Raw genomic sequence first — 13,124 nt, 5'->3', positions numbered from 1 at the left:
GGGTGTTTGCAGCGGAGACGCTCTAGGCTTATAGCCTGTCAGATAATAGATTCACGAGCTAATTGTACATAGTGCGAGAGGAGAGGTATATGCTAAGATACTCGATAACTAAACCCAGCCGCCTTGTGAAGTCCAAGCTCCTTCACCTTCAACCTTGCAGCCCAAGCCTTTTTCGTCCTTTGAGATGAACATTGCCTATAGGATAATGAACATCTTACGTTTAATTTTTCTACTATACATTGATCGGATGCTTTTTATGGAAAACATTAGCAGGATCATATCTTGTCTTGAGTTCCTGCAAGCGAGGGAAATTGTCCTTGTACATGTATTCGCCTGTGAACTCAGGCAGCACCCCCGCATTCGGGTAGACGAGACCTTTGATGACATCTTTGCCAACTGCCTGATGATGCTTTTCACGCAGGAGCTTGACCATCTGTTTCGAAGCAGTCACGGCAGTAGGAGTTTCTTCTTCGTCGCCATATCTGTCGCAGAAATGAGATTAGATTCCGTGCTACTCGAGGACAATCAAGGTAGGGAACGAGGGAGACATACCCAAGGTAGATAGCAACGTCTTTCCAGAGCCTATTACCGTCTCCTGGTCGCTCTCGTGACGGCGGCCAGGCCGAAGTCTTGTCGCTAGCGGGCTTCAAGACTTTGCGCCAACTGTACATACCCACAAAGAGTGAACTTCCTGGTCTTCTTTCAGGTTTGGCGGAGTACCATTGGTGTAGACGGTCCACGACAGGAAGAAAGACGTCTGGTCCGACTCGAGTCACCAGTGAACCGTTTGACAAGCGACGCGTATAAGGCCAGAGCGCATCGGGATATAGGTCCGCAGTCTCGTGGAACCACATCAGCCTAGTTTCATCCTTGAGATAGGGAATACTAAAGAAGACATCGAACCGCTTCCGAGCCTCGGCGATATCGTCCCCGTGATAGTATGGCATCAAGAGTATAGTCTCAGGAGGTCCATTCGGATTGTGGGGTAGCAATACCATGAAAACCATGTCCTCATCCTTTTGTGTAGTGTCGTACTTATCGAGTGCTTGAAAGACAGCTTCGATCTGTTCAATCGGGTAGATAATCGACCCGAAGAACACCTTTGTCGTCAAAGGGATAGCGCGGAATGTGAGTTGCGTCACAACACCGAAATTATACCCCGCTCCTTTGAGTCCCCAGAACAGCTCGGGGTGAGAGGTTTCGGACACTTCGACGACCTCTCCACTGGCGAGGACGAGCCTAGCCGAGATCAGGTTGTCAACAGCCAAGCCCCAAACTCCCATGCCCCATCCAGCACCCGTGCCGAGCGCAAAGCCGGCATACCCGATCTCTTTGTGAGATGGGAGGGACACAAAGACGCCACTTTCTTCACAGGTCCTGGCAACGTCGCTGACCAAGGCACCTCCTTCCATAGTCACTGTTCCGGGGCTGCCGTATCCCGAGTTCGTCACGTAAACTGTGTTCATGCGTCTTAGGTCTATGATAACCCCGTCCGAACTGGATGCTCCGACAAACGAGTGACCTCCAACGTTGACAGCAATTTCGAGTTGCTGCTCAACAGCGTATTTTACAGCTGCAGACACGTCGGCCTCGGTGAGAGGTTGAAAGATCACCTTCGGGTTGCCTTCTTCATTAATTGACCACCGGCGTCGAAACAACGAGTAAAGTTGGTCATGAGGTTCGATGATCACTGGCCGGACGTGAGCAGGGAAATGGACAAATTTGCAAGGCTGGGAAGGGGCTTACTGCCTCGAAAATTGTTCCGGAGGTTGTCTAAGGTAGTTGACATCTTGTCTTGCTTGCTTGCTTCGGGACACAAGTTTATATTCTTTCAATGGATAGATGGCTAGGTATGGTAAGAATGAAGTTTGAACAGACATCGATTCAGGGTTTACGACTTTTATAGGCCTTCTCGTCTACTCCACGTTTAATTCTTGGGATGCGCTGAAATCTGGGCGAGGAATTGTTTCCGGCCGGAACATGTTGAGTTTCCACAGTGGAGCTATTAGGTCTCGACTGTTACGAGCGTCCTTCTTACGGCGATGACCCGGTGATTTTGACCGTGAGCAAGAAGCCTCCGCAAACATCGCCATTATGAGGTACTATTCTGTACGACCATCGCAAGACTGGGGTTAGTGTAGGTCCACTAGCGCCCTAGATAGTGGAGACTAACGGATATTTCCGATCAACGCTACAATGCGGGATTCCGAACTCTGCCTAGAACTCATAGTATGTATCGGAAATTTCCGCATGATTTGCCTCTGACCAATAACTCTCGTCTTTCTTACTTGGATCTTTCCACGGACGAAACGGAACCCGCAGGTGTTGTCCTAAGCATGCACTTTGGCTCCGCACTACAAGGGCTCAATAAAGTACCTCCCGACTGGTAGATCAACGTCGACTCTGGATTGAGACAAAACTTACTCCACACTACTAGCTAACAAGGCCCACCGGTAGTGAAGATTAGCCTAACCACAACATACAGCTCTCTGTGAATTCACACGCGTCGACATCCATTAGATTTCGTCCGCGACACCTGAGTCGAGATCTGGACAATGATTCGATAATTGGACGTTAGCTGTATGCCTGCTTGAATATTGGTGGGATCCCTTCCTGAGCCTAGCTGTACGGTCACGGAGGAAGCCCCCGGCGCCATGCTGCCATGTCCTGGAATGCACGACAATGCACATAGCTCTGGAAGACCTGGACGGCTTGTGTATTTGCAATGCTAGAATAAGTCCAAAAGGTCTCTTGACAGCTCTCGGTTCATTGTCTGATGATATTTATCGACCTGATCCAGCACAACTTCGTCCGCCGCTGGCCATCTGTAAGGTTGCTGCATTGTATCGAACATGGTCGTCAAGTCACTGGTGAGTTGGTACGGATCAATCATCTCGTTCGCAGAAGGCGGCCCCATTTGAGAGTGGACGGGCGGCTGTCGCGTTTGAACGTGCTGATCTTGTTCCATAGACACGAAACCTGAAGACGGTAGAGTGGCATCAGTGCTATTCATTGTGCCATTCCGCGTACCATCTGTTTGGGTTTTGTTGGGCAGCAGACCCAGACTCAAACTAATTTCTTTGAGGTGCTGAACCCGTTTCCAGAGCCTCTTTCCCACGTGAGACTCGAAAGAGAAGCCCTGGATGAGCTCAAGTGCCATTATGAATTCTTCACGACAAGCGTTTTTGAATTGGTATGGGGCGTGGCAAACGGCTAGGAAAAGGACCGCCAGTGCGGAGACCAGGAAGTGATTGAATGGAGCTTGCTGTGTCGAATAAAAGTCTGCCATTTGGCTCACTTTTTGCAGCAGCCGAATATTGTCTTTTGCTGCTTCAACAGCGAACGTGGCATTCAGCAGGTCCTCGTTCATGGCGTGGGAATTCAGAAGTTCCTGGCGGAAGATGAAGAGTTGTAGCTGATTGACATTGAAGTAAAACAGTAAACGAATCCTGTTCTCGCTCCGAGTGTATCCATGCAGCATGTTCGCCTCAGTCGGTTGTAGTTGATATTGGGGCTTGAGACTTCGATACCATTGCTGCACGCGGAAGTAGAGAAAGGATAGCTTCTCTGAAATGACTTTAGCCGTGATCTTCGTTGTCAACTTCCATACCTTTGATTCCAGTTGCGCGTACGCCACCATGATCGAGAGGAGGTAGGAGTCTGAGCTGCTCTAGAATTAAGATTTAGCTACAATTTCCATGTCACATTATTGAGTGATGGCAAGACGATGTACTTACCAGTTTGGGAAGATCCAGATCTACATCACACTCCGGAATGGCGAACGAGCGTCCAGTGCTAAAACTCCATCGCCTGTCGAGTATGTATATAGACCAAAAGAGTTGACTGGCTCGCAGGCGTTGCTCGTCGTCAGAGAAGCGTATCGAGTAGGTCTCACGCCGGTGGAGGCCTAGTTCGATCGCGGCTCTGCCAGCGAGACCGATGGTTCTCCAAGCGAGGACCTCCTCGTCCAAGTGGAATTGCAAGATGCTCTTCGAATCGTCAGGAGGACAGTCCACGTACCGGGAGGATAGAAAAAAAACCTACCATAGCAGTCCAGGCCTGTATCTCAAGAAGCTCAACTTTCTCCCCCAAGACGCGAATATCAAAGCCGGACTCAACGCTGTTGAGAAGCTTTGCACTCAGTTCATTGGGCCCATGACTCTCTATGGTTGCAGCTATGGCGATAACTAGCTTCAGGATGTCCCATATACCATCGGAGAGGGTATTTTCATCCTTTTGGTAGGTTTTCGTAGACGAGGGAGATGCCATGTCGACACAATCGTAAAAGCATTGAGCCGCGCGGTGCAAGACTGTCTTGTCGATGAAGGGATAGATTGACCCGTACTCTTCATCATAGACTTGCAACAATCGCAGCGCTTCATTCCGAGGGATGGTGCACAGTGGGTTTTCCATACCACGATTCGCGGAGCTTGTATCTTGGCGTTTGACCTTGGCCGATGTTGGGAGAGGTTCCACCTCGAGCTTTGTACATACTGGGGTATGTATTCCAGCGCTTGCCAAAGAATCTGTCGCCATTCGGAAGAGGAATGATGAACTGGTCGGACCAAGGAATTCGGGCAGTCTGGCGTGTGAAGTAGCGGATGAGTTGACCAAGGCTCCATTGTGGTCCGACTGATCCGTCAAGTCGGTGGTATTTAGGCCTTGGGAGGGTGAGATGGAAGCCGTCGTTGAGACAGTCGATTGATGTTTGCCTGATGAACCGGACGGGAGTCGGTCTGCAATGAGGCGATCAATTTGCTCTTGCATTTTCTCGATCTTCTCGTTCAAGGCATCGAGGTCTCTGAAGGAGGTCAGACACGTACACACAGTATAATGCAGGCAATGGGCAGATGATAATACGTGCCTTTCCTTCTGCAAAGGCATGGTGGCTAATCTCGAGTTGTAAGTGCAGGTGACAACCCTGTCGCGGCAGCGTTGGCATGGAATTTGGCTGTCGCATTTACCCTTGCGCTTCTTGCATTCATCGCTGTGGGGGGAGGGTTAGCAGATGATCAGGTTGTGATGACAGTAACTCCGTTGGGTGCGCACCAAGCCACGGGCGTATATCTCTTGCGTTTCCCGCGCGGAGTTGGCGACACGGTCGGGGGTTTGAGGCTGCCCGAATCGTTGGACTCATCCGGTTGGAGGTCGGCCATGGCTAGGCGATTCAACAGGCAAAAGAATGACGTCGATGGTGTTGAACATTCGGAGGAGACACCATATGGGTTGGGATTCAGAAATACACGGGTCGCGCCGCAGTGAATGCGGATCTAGAGAAGTCTCGTATAGCGGTCTGGGGTGATGTAACATGGCGTCAAGACAGTCTAAGACTCGGGCATTAGTCCGGGTCTAGAGTGGTGCCTCGGTTGTTACAGAGAGCGCTACTTTAGGAAACGTACTTACACTACGGCCATATAGTGCTATAATAGCCTACTATTTGTTACTAAGATAACTAATCCGATGTTCTATAAAGCAAATCGAAAGAAGAATATTAAGATGTTAACTAAATAAAGTTTACCATACTATAGGTCGACGACGGGTGTTGGCGTGCGTGAAAGTTGGAGCGATGTCGCTATGCATCGCGAATAATGGTCGGATTGCGTTGCCGTTGTTTATTCTCACAGAGTGATGGATTTAGAAAGCTTAGTTCAGCAATGGAGTGCTTACATGCGCCTTAAATTAGTAGTTTTGATAGACTTGTTGGCGATGCTGAACTTGGAGCTTAAGCTGTGCCCCCCCTTCAGCACTGCCAGCCGGGCTGTCAAACTACTGATTTTAACTTATGAAAAAATAGACTTATTAGCTAACTATAGTAGTGCAGCAGCGCGCGTATATAGATAAAGTATTTAGTTGCTAGGCCTAGCCACCTATAGGCACATTTCTCACAAACTTCATCCTTTACATTTAACAGGATGGATGGTATCTTTTGTACAGCACTCAAGGATGGCTGCGTGGTTGGCACGGCTTCGTGTACTCGAGAAGGAGCAATACCCAGTGCCTGACGAAGCTCTGGATAACACTGGTGATTGGTCTCCCCATGACTGGAGGTCCATCCTTCTAAGCTCAGAACTCGCACATGCGGCTACGAAGGTACTAAAAGAAGAGTTTATTATAGAAGCCTCAGCGTGAGCAAATTGATACCTGGTCATTCCTCCTCACTCCTACGAGATCGTGATCTTTTCCGTACGCATTGGTGGAAGAGGTATGGTGCTTGGCCAGTCGACTATCGCTTTCCAATGGTATATGCCGGTCCGGTATATACCCAAGACAGCGACTAAAGTCCCGTTCGCTGTGCTTCTATTCGGTAAAGGCGAGCCCATTTCGTTACAAGGCCGCACAAGAGCCCCAGCCCAGTAACCACATAGATGTTTTTTAACCAGGGAGTGAATGATCCCCTTCGCAGAATCTGCTCTAGCGCTCAAGAACCTGAACGACAGATAGCAGTTGAAGTCGTAATAGAGCCATTCAGCAGAAAGACCGTCTTGTGTTATGTTCCCATCTGCGCAATTACCGGTACTACTAAGCGTGAAGTACCTGGGGTTCTCAACGATCGACCACTCCTCCGGGAAGTTGGGACGGCTCGGTGCCCAGCCCAGATGTATCTCCTTGCCCTTCGACGTGTTCTGAATACGGGGAAGGTTGTTCATGAGGTACTCTGTGGGAACCCAGCCGCCAAGATGCGCTGACCAGAGATCAATGGCATTGTCATAGGGCTTCTTGCCACACAACAGACTCCAGATCACTATCTCATCGCGTGGTTTGGAAGTATAACGATGACTTAGAAGATATGTTGCATTCACTAAGTCAACAGACTCCAAGAAGCCTGCAGCTTTTGCGGCTGCTGGAGCAACTTTGCTCCACCACTTGATATCTGTTGCCGGTAGCAGGTGCAATGCGTTCACGAAAAGCGTTGATATATCGATGCATCCATTATGATGGACATTATTGATAACATCTCTAAGTAAGACGACATTGTCCTTTTTGCACAGGAGACAAATGTTGCGACTGCCCCGCATAGCTTCGAGGAATGTCCAGGCTCGCAGATTCCAGTCGCACACCAGCAATGTGGTCAATACCGTTTCCTGGATTGCCATAGGGATGTCATCGATCGCGATCTCCTTGCCTCCTTGGGTGTCACCGCTTGGGTCTATGTCGATTGACATGATATCTCGATCACACACAAGCGTCACTTTTGCCATTGCAAAGATCTCGTTGATGTGTCCGATAGCTTCCCGGCGGAGATTGCGGTCATGGGGAATGCAAGGTGTATCCATCCAGTAAGTTTCGCACGCGAAGGTAGACGCCAGCTGCGAATAACGTTCATGAAGACACCGATTGAAGCCCGTTCCATTCTCTTCGAGCGGCTCCGGCCGTCCACCTTGCCCGTGACTCCACACATGAGAAATCGCCATTGTAGCACTCGTCGCTGAGCGATAGGTCAATTTGTCAGGCTGATTTGGATGAACTTCCACAGCACGAGCACCGCTGGTTTGCTTGTAGTTGACTTCGTCCCAAAACATCTTTGTACAGGTAGTGCCTGGACAATGTGGAGCGTGCGCCGACTGATCTTGAGTCTTCATGCCTCTGAGTCTGTTGCAAGTAAAAGGCGAGTCCCCTTTGCACTGTCGCGTGGGCTCATTTGAATCCCCAGAGAAAACGCAGCGAGGATTCTGCTGTCCAAAAACGACCTTATACCTCAGCTGAAACTGACGGAAGTCTTGTGCGACCGAGCCAATGTCCTCTCGCAGTAGCCGAAAAGCCCATTGGCACATGTAAGGTGGTATTTGTGGCATCTCCAAGTCTCCGTTAGTCGCTGCTGCTTCGCTCGATCTTTGCATCGTCCGTTGCAACAAAGGAGTGTTGCCGATGGCAAACATACCATCACGTTGGGACCTTGTGTTGTTGAGGTGGTGATCCATCACAGCCCACAGGTATAGCATTATAGACCGTTGCCAAGCAGACCACAAGAAGATGCGAAGCAGACATACGTTTGTGGCATACGTTGGATCAAGTCTCCCCCAGTTCAGAGACAGTTTCGTAGAGCCTGCGAACAAGTCGCCGCATAGGTCGACAAATTTACGGTAGGGGTCATGCCAAGGTGAAGGATCTTGCCATCTGTACGCGATGTGTAACGCAAATCGAATCGTGTTGCTGTCAATGTATCGAGTTGTCATGAGTCGGCGGTTTGCGCTCGACGACAGCACTCCAGCATCCCTTAGCAAGTAGTCCTCATGTCGGTTGAATCCATCGATCAGCAAAGGTGCCGCAGTTACTGGTAATCTTCTCAGCAGATGACAAGCATGCCGAACCACAACATGCGGGTGGCCTTTCACCTCGAAGTTCGTAGTCAGCAGCCTGGCAAACTGTACATCGCACCCCTTTAGTCGATCGGAGAGAAGGTCCGAATTTCCCATCTGCTCAAGGAAGCTGTTGCAGACATCCACAGCGCGCTCCTCCCGTTGTGAGAGATTGAGGTGCACGGAACTCGAGGTCGCGCCACCAGGCAAGTCTGTCCGGTTCAGCTCCTCGACGTATTCCATGACCGTGGGGCTGAACTCATTCGGGATAGTACGCCCGTTCTGAGACGGTCGGCGCCATGAGCTCTGGTCCAGGATTTTAAACACTCTTGCTTTGGTGACTGCGTAATCGTCTTGTGACATTGTAGGGACATTCCGTGACTTGAGTGCACGGATTAGGAAGTGAAAGTGAGATGGAGTAGTCGGGCGGAGGGAGATAGACGCTAGTTTCATATGAGCTTAGCAACTGCATACAAAAACGACGGTACCATTTCGGTTACCTAATGCCCGTAACGAGCCACACCCAACATACGAGAAAGGTTCTCCATAGCGAATGAAGCTAGAGAAGACTGTGGAGCGCATGAAATCGCAGATTTCTTTGCAAAGCAAGATCCACTTCAATGGCAAATCACAGCAAGTTCATAGGTCTTAGGATCAGCCATTACCAGCGGGCCACAAGACGACCTTCACCAACTATCCCCTTACAACCGAAGCACAAGTATCCAAAGTCATCGATTCTGCCCTCAAAGCCAAGTAATCACGGGAAAACACGCCTTTCGTTGATCGAGCAGCAATCTTTCTCAAAGCGTCCGAGCTGGTAGCAACATTACAAACAAGTTTAATGCAAGTGCTGGACCGCAACTAAGTTCGTATACGGTGCGCTTGTCCTCCAGAAATCTTTTTGGGGATGAATTTGTTCCCCAGTCCTATTATTCGCGATTGCGTGCATATGATACGGAAGAGTAGAGAATCTCTTCGGGCTTTAGGAATGGCCGCATGTCCATGAATACATCTGCGCCGTGTTCCAGCAGTACCATAATTACATCAGTATTACGTCGCAACATTGCTCGAGCGAATGATTTCGAGAGTAATTTTGTCTTGTTAGAAGAGACTTCGAGTTTTCTCATTTTCAAGTAAAATGCTGGATATGGTATGGTGTTACACCCTTGCAGAGTGTCCGAGCGGAGTGATCTTAAGAGCGGTGTGAATGAGGGTGATGCTTGCACCGTGTTCCAGAAGTAACTTGGTGATAACTCTCCAGTTCCAGATGGACGGCGATAGACAGTGGTTATGGTCCCATAGGGTCAAGTGCATTCAGTGGTGCTCCTTTGCCGAGAAGCACGTTTAACGTGCATTCATCATTGCTGCATACAGCTACCTCGAGTGGCGAGACACCATGAAACTCTGACTTGAAGACTATGGTGATGGTCACAAAGGAAATAAATACAAGTAAGTTGAGTTTGTGCCGTCTTTGCTGTTCCACGCAAATCTAGCGCTGACTAAGATACATCGTCTGGCTATTAAGTTTGAGGTTATCTCTTACGATTGGTAGAAACGGCGGGAAGCCTCGTGTCAGGCAATGCCGATGATACACAATTGCCAGAGATTATATGATAGGCTCGCATAAGATAACGTGAGAGCGGGAATTGATTTTACTCCGCAGGTTTCCGGTAGCGAAGATATAAGAATGGTACTTCATCTTGGGGTTTTCATCACCACCTTCAACACACATACCCACAATTTTACCGAAACTCTCTCTCCCAAAAGTTCTGCAAACAATGCAATTCATCAGATCGGCGCTGTTTGTACTGTTCGCTGCGACATCTCTTGTGGCCGCCGCCCCAGCCGCTCGTCCTGTGCCAGAGGCTAAGAGCCAACATGAACACACAAGTGTTAATTGTAAGTCCTCAAACCACCAGCACTATGACTACAGATGAGCTGATACTTAGCTTTGAAGGCAAAGAAGAGCCTTGGGTCTGCAGGCCTCCGCGTAGCTAAATAGCTGCAGATGTAATGGGCTGAACGCTCTTTGGATCGCTCCTCGAACAGGATCTTGGTTCAAGTTGTGCGTGCAGACTCATAAAAGATAACTACGATTTTGAGATGTTAGGGTAGAGACCTATTTACCACAATAATTAAGACGAATTCTTAAGGATTTACCCAAGGTTTAGATGGGACTATATATACTCTATGTGTGTAACCGTGGCTTTATTAGTCCAAAGGGGGGTACCCGACGGATCTTCCTATGTCTACCACCTCCCCCAATAAGCCTCTCATTCAGACTATGGTCATATCTATATAGGAATCCGCTAAAAAGACACCAAAGTATCATAGTCAATCTTTTGCGCTACTCCACTATACCGCCATCTACTTATGTATCCGCGGAACGTGGCAGAATTTCCATTTGTCGTTGCGTAAACCCCAACAAGTCCCCCCGATCCAGCACCGTCTCCAGCAAGAAGTGCAGTACTATAATCGACAATGTGTCTCTCTTCGTGACTTCTCGTGCTTGGTGATGCAAAGAAACTGTAGCTGCTTTTGTTGTCTGGAGAGATGCGTATGTGGATGGGACTTGTCAGCCAGGATTGGGGGATCGGCTCGATTTTTTCTTGAGGAATGGGATAGCGTACGGAGTTTGCTCTGAAACGGAAATAAGGCTGCAGAGCACCACTGCTAGTAGTGTTTTTGAGGTAGACGATGCCGAAATCCACGTGCTGGTCTTGGTTCAGAAAGTTTGATACGCCCAGTTCGTCGCCTGCTGATTTGCCGAAGTTGGGGTGCAGGTCGACAGTGTAGTTGAAGAAGATGTGCTCCTGTCGCCGGAACACGGCTGAGAGTCCTTCCCGGGAGGCATTTAATTGCGCATCAGCTGTGAGGTTCGCCCTTGCGGACTGAATTTGAAGTTGGTTCGGGTGACCTTTGGGTGATATCTGGAAGGTTGAACTGTTGAAGGGAGCGCGCCAGAAAATCCAATGCGGTGGTATCTTAGATCCTGGCGAAGAATCCACAACATCAGGCGCTCCCCTAGCAATACTCAAACCCTTGCTGGGTGTCAAGGAGTTTCGCTTTGGTAGTGGCCCCTGCATCTTTCCACGCACCTGGTCAGCGTATGGCCAACCCTTGCTTGGCTATGAGACGGGGAATAGCACCGCCTCTCTGCCCATTGGGAAAATAGACTGATTGTACAGAGCTGGACCTCCTCTTGTGAATAAAGCGACTCCCCACCACTTCTTTTTTCCGTCCTGAAATAGGTCTACATGCCCTACGGTTTGAAAATGTTCATTAGTTCCGCTATTAGAGACTAGAGGATTATTTGGTGAAGCTTCCCATGGGCCCGTCAAATTCATTGCGCGCGCTATACTCGCTCGATGCCCGAGTTGAGTACCTCCTTCTGCGATCAATAGGTAGTAGTAGCCATCTTTCTTAAAGATGTGAGGTCCCTCCGCACTGGCACCACCCGTACCGTTCCACAATGGCCATGGTTGGCTCGTATTCCCAGTAGTCATGTCCAAATAGCAAGCTTGAATGGGACTCCCCGAAGACGCAACTACTACAGTACCGTCGTCATCAAAGAAGATATCGGGGTCAATCGTGAAACCAGATGTTTGGACAAACAGGTAATCACTCCATGAGCTGTCGTCGAAAGGATCGGTTGCCGTGCTCAGAACAGAGCGAGGTACGCCAAATGGGTATTGATCCATGCCGAGATGGGATAGAATTTTCCCTTGTGGTACCGCAGAGTGTTGGCAAGCATGCCGGTGAATTGCTCATTTGTTGCAGTTTGAACTTCGGGTAGCTGGGCCACTCGGCTTAGAGCATTACTTGCAAGTCTCCAGTTGGTCAAGTTCTGACTCGCGTATATCGGGTTGCCGGAAACGCCATGAAATTTGATGTGGTGCAGAAAAAGGTGTTGTCGAACTCAGGGACAAAGACGCAACTGGAATCGCTGTGCCACCCAGGTAGTATGGGATTGTTGTGCGTAACATTATTGCCTCTAACAGTAGCCAATATCACTGTAAGAGATTGTATTTCTTTTATCATAAGAATTCTCATGATGAATGGAATGTTGGAGACAATGCCTAATCTCACAATTCCTAAATATCACACACATATATAGACTCTAATAAAATAAGACTTTATGGAATGTGGAGAGGCTCAGCAGTCGTCAATATAACTTGAATTATTTTTCTGCCAGAGTGTCGGAATGTGGATTGCAGACGGAGAGAACTCGGCCGGCTTCGTGCGGGAAGATTAGCATGGCAAGTCTAAAGTGCTGTGTATAGTAAGTGCGTGCAACAGTTCAGTTAATCCGACCTTTCATCAAAATGCACACCCGCCAAAAAAATGGGAGCTCTTGGCCATTATCAGAACGTTTCTATTATACGATTTCTTAGTAGAGTACTGTAATAATTTTATATTCAAGGCTTCTGAGATTTGTACCAAACGCTAGCCAAATATTGACTAGCGTCAAATGTATCTGTCCGACGTTAAGATTGTTATTAGCATAGGCGTAGGGCAACAATAGCAGAGATGGCTCAATAGTTTTGTGTTTACTATAGGTGAACAGGTAGTGTTCTCTGAGCTTATATGTACGGTGCTAAGTTAGATATAACTGAGAGGACCTGCCTTGGATCAATAGGCACCAGGGGATCCAGAGGGGGCCTGAGGAGGCTAGGTACCACCTTGCAGTACTAACATGGAGTGTGTCCAAGGTATCTATCTACTCCATACAGTATCTGCAAAAGACAAGTCACACGCTTGACTCGTTCTCTGTCGGATATGATGCTATATGCGTTCGCACGTGGACTAGGCACACGAGAAGCAAGG

General features: G+C 48.8%; 4 protein-coding genes across 4 annotated transcripts; all 4 read right to left on the bottom strand.

Moving 5' to 3' along the window:
• Window positions 1-232: 232 nt before the first annotated feature.
• COCVIDRAFT_15164 (hypothetical protein) lies at window positions 233-1,789 on the bottom strand (the record flags this gene model as incomplete). The annotated part of the gene is made up of 3 exons (XM_014702091.1): window positions 233-482; window positions 553-1,690; window positions 1,747-1,789. 3 exons carry the CDS (start codon window positions 1,787-1,789, stop codon window positions 233-235), a joined length of 1,431 nt encoding a protein of 476 aa, XP_014557577.1.
• A 939-nt stretch (window positions 1,790-2,728) lies between these two features.
• Window positions 2,729-5,580, bottom strand: COCVIDRAFT_15163 (hypothetical protein; the record flags this gene model as incomplete). Its single annotated transcript, XM_014702090.1, has 8 exons — window positions 2,729-2,979; window positions 3,031-3,535; window positions 3,611-3,670; window positions 3,738-3,989; window positions 4,045-4,987; window positions 5,050-5,270; window positions 5,404-5,430; window positions 5,524-5,580. 8 exons carry the CDS (start codon window positions 5,578-5,580, stop codon window positions 2,729-2,731), a joined length of 2,316 nt encoding a protein of 771 aa, XP_014557576.1.
• Window positions 5,581-6,161: 581 nt separating this feature from the next.
• On the bottom strand, window positions 6,162-8,845 carry COCVIDRAFT_15162 (hypothetical protein; the record flags this gene model as incomplete). The annotated part of the gene is made up of 2 exons (XM_014702089.1): window positions 6,162-8,740; window positions 8,830-8,845. 2 exons carry the CDS (start codon window positions 8,843-8,845, stop codon window positions 6,162-6,164), a joined length of 2,595 nt encoding a protein of 864 aa, XP_014557575.1.
• Window positions 8,846-10,606: 1,761 nt separating this feature from the next.
• On the bottom strand, window positions 10,607-12,350 carry COCVIDRAFT_36926 (glycoside hydrolase family 43 protein; the record flags this gene model as incomplete). Its single annotated transcript, XM_014702158.1, has 4 exons — window positions 10,607-11,395; window positions 11,435-11,930; window positions 11,978-12,127; window positions 12,175-12,350. 4 exons carry the CDS (start codon window positions 12,348-12,350, stop codon window positions 10,607-10,609), a joined length of 1,611 nt encoding a protein of 536 aa, XP_014557644.1.
• Window positions 12,351-13,124: the final 774 nt, after the last annotated feature.

Source organism: Bipolaris victoriae (genome assembly GCF_000527765.1).
Source record: "Bipolaris victoriae FI3 unplaced genomic scaffold scaffold_33, whole genome shotgun sequence".
NCBI lineage: Eukaryota > Fungi > Ascomycota > Dothideomycetes > Pleosporales > Pleosporaceae > Bipolaris > Bipolaris victoriae.
The sequence above is the reverse complement of the archived record's forward strand: the minus strand, read 5'-3'. Positions and strand labels throughout refer to the sequence as shown.